Below are 13,503 nucleotides of genomic sequence, written 5' to 3'. Positions count from 1 at the left end.
ACAATATGGCCTGTGAGGACGTAGTAGGAGCTCATGCAACCAGTATACTGGGTATTTTCCTGCCCACTCTGTAAGGCCTGTTGAGGATGTAGTAGGAGCTCATACACCCGTATACTGGGTATTTTCCTGTCCGCACTGTATGTCCTGTGAGGACGTAGTAGGAGCTCATACACCTGTATACTGGGTATTTTCCTGCCCGCACTGTATGTCTTGTGATGACGTAGTAGGAGCTCATACACCTGTATACTGAGTTTTTTCCTCCCCACAGTGTAAGGCCTGTGAGGACGTAGTAGGAGCTCATACAACCTGTATACTGGGTATTTTCCTGCCCGCACAGTATGTCCTGTGAGGACATAGTAGGAGCTCATACACCTGTATACTGGGTATTTCCTGCCTGCACTCTGTGGCCTGTGAGGACGTAGTAGGAGCTCAATGTTAGGCTGGCGGAACGCACCAAATAATAATGATAATGAGGTGCGTTCGCAGCCTGGGGTCCATCGTGCAGAGATGGAAACCTGCTGCTTGTTACCGGCAGATGCCATTTGGCGGTATAAAAGAACACAAGCGGTTTAATGTCACCCGGTGTGTACAAAGGAAAACTGTTTCCTCACAGAGCCACACTACAGCGGAATATAAATGCCAGAGCCTGTTGAAGCTCACAGAGCTCGGGGCAAAGGGAGCGCTCAGTATGTGGTCAGTGAACTCAGCCCCAAGGACACGGGGTCAGAGTCCTTCTAGACCTACTAAGCGCGTGGCGACACACTTGCGGACACCACTAATAGACACTGACTACCGTGGAGTGCCGACCAAATGCACCGTGGTGAATAGACAAAGTGCCGACCAAGGGCACATGGCGAATAGACAAAGCCACCACTTGGCGCTGAAGCTGGTCTCTGACTCCGCCTCCTACCTACACTTCAGCCTGGGCGCTGACAGGCTAGGCTACACAACACATGCGTACCAAGGGTAGGGGTTTCATAATGAGTCAGTCACCAGAGACATTCACACGTGCATACAACTCTCACTCCGAATGGTCTATATTAGGCACACGGCCCTGCGATCCTTTTATAGGAGCAGCCTCCCTCAGGGCCCAATTCGAGCTGCTTGAGGGCCTGAGCATGTGACCTCCGACTATTGTGCGGTCGTCTCACAGGCATGCTCAGCTGGAGAAAAGCAGGACTGAGTCCCAGGAGCGTCTGCTCGCCGCTGGGTATTTTCCTGCCCGCACTGTAAGGACGTAGTAGGAGCTGCCCGTGCTGCAAGGCCTGTTTGGAGGACATAGTAGGAGCTCATGCACTGACACGTGCAGTCTTTCAAGCGTCTGGAGTCGTGTGACGGTACATTTCCGGTTCCTGTGGGCTCTCCTCCGTCCGTGGGTGAGCGCCAATCTGCGCTCAGAACACTAACTCCTCCCCACTCCTGACGTAAAACCAAGGAACTAGGCGAGAACGCAGCATACGCCCCGCCCTGAAAGTGATATTGAGCCCGCCTACTCTCAGTCATCCAATCACTAGCAATCTGTTAGCTAAAGGGGATGTCGCTTTAACATTTCCACGCCCTTATTACTAATGTACTTGTCTGATTGGCTGTGGTTCCAGGATTGACGGTCGGAATGACCAATGGCAGCTTGTGGCTGAATGTGAGTCATTGTAATGTCACAAGCCGGAGAAAGCAAGATTCTGATTCTGTTTCCCCATAGCAGCCTGTGAATGAGAGAGCGACCCGGCTCTGTGTGTAAGTACTGTGCTTGTGCGAGCTGTGATGGGGCGTACGTGCCCCGGAGCGTCTGAGGGCAGATAGCCGGCCGCTGCACAGCTGACTGCACACACTGGTCTCTGGCAGCGCCACTTGCTACTATGCGACAGGGGGTCTGCAGGGTCACACTGCAGCAGGTGTCACACCCTGAGGGCTGCGCTCATGTTTTATGTTCTGCACATGTAGTGAAAGTGCTAGGACTTAAAGGGGGTTTCCAATAATTGGAAAGTTGTGTCTCCAGCACAGTTCATTATAAAAAAAAAACCAACCACCTGTCCCCGCCTCCTCCCCCTCCTGGGCTCCAGCGCTGAGTCTCCCAATGCATGTTATTGCCTGCAGCGCTGAGGTCACGTCAGCAGCGCTGCAGCCAATCACTAAACTCTGCAGCTTGTGCCGTCTGCACTTCCTGTTAATTCTGCAAAATAAATAACCACAAGTTAGAAAAAGCGCTAATACCTAATATGCATTTTCCGAGAGTGCGCACATCTGTGGTGTAGTATTAGCAGATATGGTGGCGGAGTCTCCAGATGGACCTGCCGGTGTGAGACAGGGACCTGCTGACTGCGTATTCAGTAGTCACTCATGGCTTAGTGCTTGTAGTGACCACCTGGAGACAGCCAGCGCCTCCAGTCTCAGATTGAAAGCTCGGCCGTCCTATCGACACACTGACGGCTCAGCACGCCCCTGTACCAGATTGGACGGCGGAGCCATCGGTAACTGCATTCCAGACACACTGAGGGGTGGGACTGTGACACTCTCTCTTTTAGGGGGCCACCGGACCCCCAAGCTTCCCAGGAAATTTTGGATGGAAGGTCCTGGGCCTTCACGTCTCAAGCTGATACCCAGGACCCCTCCTCTGGTCTGTATCACCTCCAGTGGATGAGGTATTGGAGGAAATATCACACCTTATGAGAATTCACAATCCTCTGAACCGCATACTCCAGGCTACCAACTACCGAAACCGGAAGAGCCAGGAATGAGTGACACAATGCCGAAAGGACAAACTCCTTTAATAGGGATTTATGTCACGCGATTGACCACCTCTAGGATCTCATATGGATCAATAAACTTTGGACCCAACCTCACTAGCGGCACTTTATGTTTAATGCTCCTGGAAGACAGGCAAACCTTATCCCCAATCATAATAACAGGGCCCACGGCATGTCTATTGGAACTTCTGTTTTTGGCGAATCTGAGTAGTCCCAATTTTCTTCTGAACCACCCTCCAGCCATCCCCAAGTCTCTGTACTGCAACCTCCACCCCAAGACAGTCAGAACTAATCCCAGAAAATTCATCAAAATGGGGATGAAAACCATAATTACAGAAGAATGGTGAGGTTCCAGTAGTCTGATTTACTTGACTGTTAAAACCGGACTCAGTGAGAGGTAAAAACGAAGACCAGTTCTCCTATTGCACTGCGACAAAGTGTTAGGGCTGGCAGAATGCACCAAATAAGAAGGTAGTATTAAGGTGCGTTCGCAGCCCGGGGTCAACCGTGCAGAGATATTACCTGCTGCTTGGTAATGGCAGAGACTATCTGGCAGTATAATAGAAGAACACACATGGGTTAACGTCACCCGGTCGTCAGTCCGGAGGCGGACTCTGTTGCTTTACAGAACCGCACTACTGCAGAATATAAATACCGTAGCCTGTTAAAGCTCACGGAGCTCGGCAAAGTAAGCGCTAGTGTACAGTCACAGGACTTTGCCCCAAAGACACAGGGTTAGAGTCCCTCTAGACCCACTAGGCGTGCGGTGTTGCACCTGCAAACACCACTAATAGACTCTGGCTACCGTGGAGTGCAGACCAAGTGCACAGTGGCGTACAGGCAAAGCCACTACTTGGCGCTGAAGCTAGGCCCTGACTCTGCCTCCTACCTGCACTATCAGCCTAGGCACTAACTGGCAGGGCTGAACAACACATGCGTACCAAGGGTAGGGGTTTCATAATGAGTCATTCACCAGAGACATTCATACGTGCATACAACACTCCACGTGGTCTATACTAGCGTGCGGCCATGCGATCCTTTTATAACTTCAGCCTTCCAGGACCTTGCTGATGGCCCAATCCGAGCTGCTTGAGATCCTGAGCATGTGACCTCCGACCACCAATGAGAGGTCGTCTCACGGGCATGCTCAGATGGAGAAAAGCAGGACTTAGTCTTGGGGTATCTGTTCGCCGCTGACTAATGCTGGATGCTATAGCTGAACCTGGGGCGACAGCAGCACCCAAACGCATAGCATTAGCCTGAGCAAGATCCTGGGACTGATGAATCTGTTGAGCAGGAACCTCTGTGGCTGAAGAAGAATGGGAGACCGCAGAGGACATGGCTTGAGATTCCCGCTGTGCAGAAGCAGGAACTTGACGCCTAACACAAAGCGTCTTAAAATTTATTCCAAAGATTAATTTTTGATGTCCTCTCGGTCTGACTGTTGCTTTCAGGGTGATAAGCAGATGAAAATGACAAGTCAATCCTGAGTTTACTACAAAAAGCTCTCCAGAATTTAGAGACAAATTGTACTCCCCTATCACACACAATGTTCAGAGTGTTAGGTTCCTGCCTCTGCACAGGAGGAATCCCGATCCTTGCCTTCTGCGGTCTCCCATTCCTCTCCAGCCACAGAGGAGCTTGCTCAGCAAAGACATCATTCCCAGCATCTTGCTCAGTCTAGCACTGTGGGTTTGGTTGCTGCTGCCACCCCTGGTCCAGCTATAGCAACGCATGCTGGTCAACAGCGAGATACTAAAGGGGCTGTCACACTAAGCGATATCGCTTTAACGTCACTGGTTTTTGTGACGTAGCAGTGATATTGCTAGCGATATCGCTATGTCTTGATACTTACCTCCGACGGCTCCCCCGCTGGTTATCGCTGATCGCGCGAGAACGTCCTGGGCCGTTTCTCGTCGTCAGCTTCCTGCTGTGGAAACGAGCGACGCGTGGACGCGGGCGGGAGGACGTCAGGATCGCCTCGTCTGACAGTTATGTAGCGACCCCTGACCCCTGCTATGTCGCTGGTGAGATCTGCCTGTGTGGCAGCTCACTAGCAACCACTTAGGGTGGTTTCACATTAGCGTTTCAGGGCGCAGCGATGGCCGCCACTAAGCCCCGCCCCTGCCACGCCTCCTCTGGTAGCCCCGCCTACGGGCGCATGACGCTGCATGCGTCCTGCGTCCCCTATGTTTATCACTGGGGACTTAGGCCGTGCGCAGTATGCGTTTGGCGGCGCATGCGTCCTTTTGACGGTGCGCCGACCAGCGCCAAACGCAACCTGTTGCAATTTGGTTGCGCTCGGCGCACCGTCAAAAGGACGCATGCGCCGCCAAACGCATAGTGCGCACGGCCTGCGTCCCCAGTGATAAAGATAGGGGACGCAGGACGCATGCAGCGTCATGCGCCCGTAGGCGGAGCTACCTGAGGAGGCGCGGCAGGGGCGGGGCTTAGCAGTGGCCGTGTGCAGGCCGTCACTGCGCCCTGAAACGCTAATGTGAAACCACCCTTAGCGATGCACCAGCGATCCTGACCGCGTCATATCGCTGGTCGGGATCGCTGGTGCATCGCTAAGTCTGACAGTACCTTTAGTCCTCCTTTCGGTCTACTGAGCATGCCCGTGGGACGATCTCTCATTGGAGATCGAAGGTCACATGCTCATGTCCTTCTCCAGTTCGGATTGGACCATCAGTTCGGATTGGACCCGGAAGGACGCTGCTATAAAAGGTTTGCCTGGCCTCTCGACCATGCGCTAGTATACACTGTATTTGGTAGAGATGTGTGTGATGATGGATGCTTGTGAACCGCTGAATGACTCATTATGAAACCCATTCCCTTTGATACGCATGTTATTAGGGTTAGAGTTCAGAGTCAGCGCCGTGTTATGTGGCACTGCCTAGCGCTGCAGTGCTCCCAGCTCCTCACACAAGCTAGCGCCTGTGTGCGCCAATCTACTTAAGGCATCACGCTACCGCAGGTACTGCAGCATCCGTTAGTGCGGCGCCGTGTGCGTCCTTTGCGCTTTCCAGGCCTGAGTTTAGGCTGGTTAGTGGCGTCCGCCAGAGCTGCGCTGTGCAGTAAGCAACGTTCAGCTGCACCCTGTGACTTCTAACAGAGCACAGCATCCTATAGGTGTCTGTTCAGGCATCGCGGTTGCGGTGCCGTGCACTAGTGTGACTAGAAGAACTCTAACCCAGTGTCTATGGGGTAGAGTTCTGTGTCTATACACCAGTGCTCACATTGCCGAGCTCAGTGAGCATAAACAGGCTGCGGCATTTGGGTTTGGCGGTCGGGCGGCTCTGTGAGGTAAGAGTCCGCCTCTGTACACACTAGATGGAGTTAAACCCATGTCTTCCTATATTGTACTGCCATATAGCATCCACCATTACTGAGCAGCAGTTACCATCTCTGCACGGTGGACCCCGGGCTGCAAACGCACCTTATTCTGTACCTTCTTTATTATTTGGTGTGTTCCGCCAGCCCGTAACAGAGAGGGATCCCATGTAATCTTACAATCTGAGAAATAACCTGGAGAGTGTCTCTGCATTAGGTAATCCTGACAAAGGAACAAAATGAGCTTGATTGCTGAATTGGTCAACCACTACCCAGTTAGCAGTTTTTCCACCAGATAGAAGCAAATCCGTGATGAAATCCAGGGACAAATGAGTCTATGGTCTTTCTGGAATTGACAATGGAGACAGTTCCCCGGCCGGCTATGATTGCATGATCTGCGACCAAAAAATCTAGCAATAGCTTTCCATATAGCAGTAACCCCAGGATTACCACTCAAAACAGAATCATGAAATTCCTGTAACACCTGCAATTTTAGGTACACAGGCACAAGTAATTTGGACTCGGGAGTAACGGAAGGAGCCAACGACAGGACTTTACAGAGCTCCTCTTCCAATTCCGAGGTTACCATAGAAGCCACAGCACCATGAGGAATAATAGAGGATGGAGGTTCTGAAGGAAAAACTGAATCAAGACAGCAAGATAAGGCGTCAGCTTTCACATTTTTAGACCCCAGCCTAAACGTAATCGAGAAATTAAACCTGGAGGAAAATAAGGACCATCTGGCCAGTCTTGGAGTTAACCTTGTAGCAGATTCAATGTAAGCTTGATTCTTGTGATCAGTGACTACAGTAACTGGATGAATCACCCCCTCCCAAAAATGCCTCCATTCCTCAAAGGCCAATTTAACAGCAAAGTAATTCACAATTACCAACATCATAATTTCTTTCCTCAGACAAACATTTTAGGAAAAAAAAGCACATTTATGCAGGTTAGTTTTGTGCCCTTACGATAATCCTGCTCCTACTCCGATCTCCGAAGCTTCCACCTTCACAATGAACATTTCTTGGAGATCCAGTTGGATCAGAATGGAAGCAGACCTGAAACACTCTTAATATTTCAAAAGCCCTGATAGCACCCGGCGACAAAACCTTGAGATTCACCCTCTTGCGTGTAAGGTCAGTAAGAGGTTTGGCATTCAGAGATAAACCCTTCATACATTTTCTATAATAGTTAACAAATCCCAGAAAACACTGCAAAGCCTTAAGGTCAAGAGGTTGAACCCAATCAGTTATGGCCTGCACCTTCCCAGGGTCCATCTTAAACCCTTCTGCTGACAAGATAAACCCCATTAATGAAATTTCCTGAACAGAAAACACATTTCTCTAATTTAACAAACAAAAAAGTTCTCCCTGAACCTTTGTAACACAACACAGACATGTTCCTGGTGAGTGTATGGTGAGAAAATTAGAATATGATCCAGGTAAATCACAAAAAATCTTCCAACGCAATCAGAGAATATAATTCACAGAATTTTAAAACACAGCAGGTGCATTGAATAATTCAAATGGCATGAGGAGGTTTTCAGATAGACCCTCAGATGTTAAAAACGCCGCTTTCCACTCATCACCCTTCCAGTTCTGTATCAAATTGTAAGCCCCTCTAAAATAAAGTTTAGAAAACACCCTAGCCCCCAGAAGCTGATTATATAGGTCACTGATATGTGGAAGTGGGTAAGTATTTTAACATATGATTCTGTTTAGTTCTCGTAAATTGAGGCCAGGACGGAGACCCCCCATCTTTTTTACAAAGAAAAATCCAGCAGCTATAGGGGAGAAGGAAGGACAGATATGACACTTCTATAAACTTTCGTTAACATTCTTTCATTTCGGCCTCTTCAGGCCCTGACAAATTGTAAAGGCGAGCTTTAGGCAATTTGGCGCTAGGATAAGATCAATAGCGTAATCATAGGGATGTCTCTTTTTCCGAGAACACATCAACGAAGTTCTTCAGGTACCCCGAAGACCCTCCAGACTAGCGGAGCATATTTATACAGTTTCTAGACATTTCTACAACAACAGATGCATTTTATGTAAAAACGACTTGCTGTTCATATGGTCAGGCTTTTGAACATTTTTTTATCCAGAGATGCCAAGCGGCTGATGGAAGTGAACTGGCCATTGTCCTGGCATTTTCTGCTCTGATTATTATTATTTATATAGCACCATTGATTCCATGGTGCTGTACATGAGAAGGGGTTACATACAAATTACAAATATCACTTACAGTAAACAAACTAATAATTAAAGACTGATACAGAGGGGAGAGGATCCTGCCCTTTCAGGCTTACATTCTACAGGATGGTGGGGAAGGAGATAGTAGGTTGGTGGGTCGCAGCAGTTCAGGTGTTGGTTGAGGCGATATCTCCGGTAGTGGTGAGGAGGTAGCGGGGTCATTGCAGGCTGTAAGCTTTCTTGAAGAGGTGGGTCTTCAGGTTCCGTCTGTAGCATCCGAATGTGGTTGATAGCCGGACGCGTTGGGGCAAAGTATTCCAGAGGATGGGGGATATTCAGGAGAAGTCTTGGAGGCGGTTGGGTGAAGAGCGAATAAGTGTGGAGGAGAGAAGGAGGTCTTGGGAGGACCGGAGATTACATGAGGGAAGGTATCGTGAGATTAGTTCAGAGACATATGGGGGAGATAGGTTATAGATGGCCTTGTAGGTCAGTATTAGTAATTTGAACTGGATACGCTGAGGGAATGGGAGCCAGTGAAGAGATTTGCAGAGGGGAGAAGTGGAGGAGTAGCGAGGAGAGAGATGAATTAGGTAGCAGAGCTAAAGGGAATCTGTCACCTATTTTTTTTGACTATAAGATGTGGCCACTGCCATCAGGGGCTTATCTACAGCATTCTGTAATGCTGTAGATAAGTCCCCGATGTAACCTGAAAGAGAAGAAAAACTAGTTATATTATACACACCCAGGAGCGATCTGGTCCAATGGGTGTCGCAGGTCCGGGTCCGGTGCCTCCCATCTTCTAGCGATGACGTCCTCTTCTTTGTTTTACCGGCTCAGGCACAATACTCTGCCCCCAGTTCGCCTGAGACGGGAAGCCAAGAAGAGGATATCATCTCTAGAAGATGGGAGGCACCAGACCACGACACCCTTCGGACCTGGACCGCCCCTTGGCGAGTATAATATAACTCGTTTTTCTTCTCTTTCAGGTAACATCGGGGGCTTATCTACAGTATTACAGAATGCTGTAGATAAGCCCCTGATGGCGGTGGCCACATCTTATAGTCGAAAAAATAGGTTACAGATTCCCTTTAAGTATGGACTGGAAAGGTGCGAGGGTGTTAGCAGGGAGGCTACAGAAAAGGATGTTGCTGTAGTCAAGGCGGGAGATGATGAGGGCATGCACAAGCATTTTAGTAGATTGAGGGTTGAGGAAAGGACGGATTCTGGAAATATTTTTGAGCTGGAGGCGACAGGAGGTAGAAAGAGCTTGGATGTGCGGTTTGAAGGACAGGGCAGAGTCAAGGGTTACTCCGAGGTTGCGGACTTCCAGTACGGGGGAAAGCATGATGTCGTTAATTGTGATAGATAAGTCAGGTGAGGAAGATCTGTGAGGTGGAGGAAACATGATGAGTTCCGATTTGTCCACTTTGAGCTTGAGGAAGCGAGAAGAAAGAGGAAATGGCTGATAGACACTCTGGGATTCTGGACAGCAGAGAGGTGATGTCTGGGCCAGAGAGGTAGATCTGAGTGTCATCAGCATAAACGTGGTACTGGAATCCGTGGGACTATAGGAGTTGCCCCAGGCCAAGTGTATAGATTGAGAAGAGTAGGGGTCCTAGAACAGAGCCTTGGGGGACTCCAACAGAGAGAGGGTGGGATGAGGAGGTAGTGTGGGAGTGGGAGACGCTGAATGTGTGGTTGGAAAGGTATGAGGAGATCCAGGATAGGGCAAGGTCTTTTATGCCAAAGTAGGAGAGGATCTGTAGTAGGAGGCAGTGGTCAACTGCGTCGTAAGTAGAAGACAGGTCTAGAAGCAGAAGTATAGAGTATTGTCCGTTCGCTTTGGCTGTAAGTAGGTCGTTAGTAATTTTGGTCAGGGCTGTCTCAGTGGAGTGATGGGGGCAGAAACCAGATTGTAGATTGTCATAAAGCAAGTTAGATGAGAAGTGGGAGGAACATTCAGTGTGGACGTACAGCTCCAGGAGTTTGGGAGCAGCAATGTTGGGCGATAGCTAGACATAGCGGTTAGGTCGAGGGTTGGCTTTTTAAGGATAGGCGTGATTGTGGCATGTTTGAAAGCAGAAGGGAAGGTACCGGAAGTTAGTGATAGGTTGACGAGGAGGGTTAGGGATGGGATACGTGTGGTGGTGAGGTTGGAGAGGAGATGGTATGCGATGGGGTCGAGTGCACAGGTGGTGAGGTGTGATTTAGAGAAGAGACAATTAAGCTCCCCTTCAGTGATGTTTGAGAGTAAGGTTATGGGGTTTGGGCATTGGTCTAATATACAAAGGGGTTGTGGTGGTTGAACAATGAAGACTTGCCTTGTTTGGTCGATCTTATTTTTGAAGTGTGTGGCAAAGTCCTCAGCAGAGATGAGGGAGGTAGGAGGGGGCAGTAGGGGGCGGAGGAAGGAGTTAAAAGTTTTGAATAACTGTTTCGGGTTGTAGGATAGGGAAGAAATAAGGGTTGTGAAGTAGGCCTGTTTAGCAGAGGTGAGGACAGATTTGAAAGCGAGTGTTGCCTGTTTGAATGCAGTGAAGTCATCTTGCGAATTTCTTCCAACGCCGTTCTGCAATCCTGGACACTTGCCGGAGCTTTTTAGTGGTGTTATTGTGCCAGGGTTGTCGGTTGGTACGTCACACTCTGCTATGAACGAGAGGGGCGACCGTGTCAATAGCTGATGCGAGAGTGGCATTGTACAAAGCAGTGGCACTGTCTGTGTCGTGGAGTGAGGATATGGATGCCAGTGGTAGAATAGACTCAGAGAGCGTGTGGGTGTCTAGGGGTGCAATGTTTATGCGGGGTACCCATGTTGCTGGACATGGTTGACAGGAGAGTAGGACATGAATGAGAAAGTGAGTAGATGGTGGTCGGATAGAGGGAGAGGGGAGGTGGTGAAGTTAGAAAGAGAGCAGAGGCGGGTGAAGACCAGGTCTAACGTATGATGATGATGCTTCACAGTTTACAGTTCAGTTGGAAGGTTCATTAGATACCCAGGTGTCTTTTTAAGCATTTTCTTAGTGATTTTTCAAGAAAATAAAGCCAACACTTTCTTCATTGTCCAATTGCTTTAACCCCTTCACAACATGCGCCGTACTAGTACGGCGCATGTCGTGTCTCCCCGTTTGATGTGGGCTCCAGCTGTTTTAAACAGCTGACATGTGCCCGCAATAGCCACGGGTGGAATCGCAATCCACCCGCGGCTATCAACTCATTTTATGCCGCTGTCAAACTCTGACAGCTGCACTTAACACACGTTTCTGGCCATCGGCCGGATATACTCCCACCGGTGACCCCCGTCGTGTCAACGTTTTTTTTTTTAACCTACTAGTAAGTCTGGTTTGACCACATTGCTGCACTTGCCACTTTATATATTTTGATAAAGTTTTTTCTTTAAGGAAAAGGTTTTTTTTTACTGATTCCACTGTGCACCATTATCATTACGTTATTTTGAGCACTATCGGCTGTGGCACATAGGTGTCGCCATCCCTTTATTATTGTAAAAACTTTATATCTTGTATTTTTACTTGTCATTTTCTGTATATTTATTTATTTATAAAATTTGAATATATTTATTTTTCTATTATTTTTCTTGTGTCCATTTTTTTATTTTTGTTTATTTTTGTTCCCAGATGGGGTAGTAAAATCCGATTTATCTTTTTATTATAAGTTAATGTATTTACTTATTAATTAGGGAAAAAAGGCACTTTTATTTACATGGCTTACGTTCTCCATGTCTTAGTGCTGCCTACGTGTTCAGTCTTCTGGTCACAACATGAGCCAATGGGAAGCCATCTTGAAGCTGGGTAGTGTATTCCTAGAGAAAGTCTTAGATGTCTACAATGTAGAAATTCTTCCCGTGTCGGTGCGGCAGTACCTGGCTGTATGGATTGAATCACAAGACTGGTAAGAACATCTTGCTGTAGACATTTAGGCCCCGATTCATCATTGCCTGTTTTTTTGTCTAGTTTTGTTTGCTTGTTTGCTCGTTATAGTATCTAATTGATCATAGTGGCTCACGCTGGGATTGTATTTAGCTCTACTGGCATTTTTATTATATATGTACTTTGTGCCATCACACATCATTGCTACTGGAAAGAGGTTGGTCCAGGACGTAGGACACACATTGGTGGAGGCCAGCACCTCAACTGATTAGCTGTTTGTTTCCAAACCACTGTAAGACCTACAGAGCTAAGACCCCCCCCCCCCCCGCTCTGCACAATGTGACGTTGTCGTGTCCTTCTTGTGGTTTCCCATCTTCTGCAATAGGAGCAGAGCCACCGACCAGGCAGCAATTCACCTTAACAGGCTCCATTATATTGCTGATTCCCATTGCAGGGGCTGATTAAAGAAGCCCCTTCTGCCTCGCTGCTTACTGGGGACCATAACTACTGTGTTTTTTTTTGTTTGTTTGTTTTTGCAGAATTATTTTTTTTTCAGTGGTAGCAGCATTTAGGGATATTTACATTGCTTTCATTTTTGTAGAAGTTGTAGAAAATAGCAAGGCTGAGATTCCAAAAGATAGAGGATAACATTCTGATCACTGGAGGTCCATCTGCCGTGCCAGACGGATCCCGAGAACCAAGACTCTGCAGAGCCCCATCTGTATGGCGCAGTGGTCGATCAGGCCCTCTGCCTCTCCATTGATCCTAATAGGAGCACTGACGAGTAGATGAACGCTGCTCCCCAATCTTCCACACTCCCATTAAGAATAAATGGCGTCTCAGCCCATGGAGCACCCTTTCCCCCTTCAGAGGCAGGTTATAAGCGGATATATCCGGATAGATATAATGCAATGCAATACAGAATCATTTCAGTGTAATATGTGCGTGATTAAGCCTCAACCAGGTCTAAATAGCCCAGTGGAATGGAAATATTAAAGAAGTCCTCCTCCTCCCATCAACATTTTTATCCCCTTAATATACTGCAATCATCATATTATACAGCACTATGTATTTCCAATTGCTCATTTTTCCTTTCTACCCAGCTAATTCTTCTCTGTGTAGAAACAGGAAATCTCTTGTCCCTGCAGAAATCATTCCCCTCTTCATCTCTTGACCCAGTGCTCCTCTCCTCCCTTCTGTGTACATTTCTAATAGTTTTCATAGGGACGAGGACTTACTGTGATTTTTTTTTTTTCTCTTGTGAAATTAAAACCACAGAGGTAACAAAGCAGGAGACCCAGACTCGTGTGGTTGGTGTCACTTTTGAAGAACTAGAACTTTCCTGCTGAT

At 48.1% G+C, this 13,503-nt stretch overlaps 1 protein-coding gene across 1 annotated transcript in view; it reads left to right on the top strand.

Moving 5' to 3' along the window:
• The first annotated feature begins 1,629 nt into the window (after nucleotides 1–1,629).
• Nucleotides 1,630–13,503, top strand: part of STAT2 (signal transducer and activator of transcription 2) — a 129,030-nt gene continuing 117,156 nt past the window's right edge. The window contains exons 1-2 of the mRNA XM_073552239.1: nucleotides 1,630–1,734; nucleotides 12,012–12,175. Of these exons, the coding sequence (XP_073408340.1) occupies nucleotides 12,045–12,175 (131 nt within the window). The 5' untranslated portion in view covers nucleotides 1,630–1,734; nucleotides 12,012–12,044. The remainder of the gene's footprint in view (nucleotides 1,735–12,011; nucleotides 12,176–13,503) is intronic.

This window comes from Dendrobates tinctorius, unplaced genomic scaffold (assembly GCF_039654945.1).
Source record: "Dendrobates tinctorius isolate UK_male_01 unplaced genomic scaffold, ASM3965494v1 ptg000187l, whole genome shotgun sequence".
NCBI lineage: Eukaryota > Metazoa > Chordata > Amphibia > Anura > Dendrobatidae > Dendrobates > Dendrobates tinctorius.
Note: the sequence above shows the minus strand (reverse complement) of the source record. Positions and strands in the feature narration are given on the sequence as shown.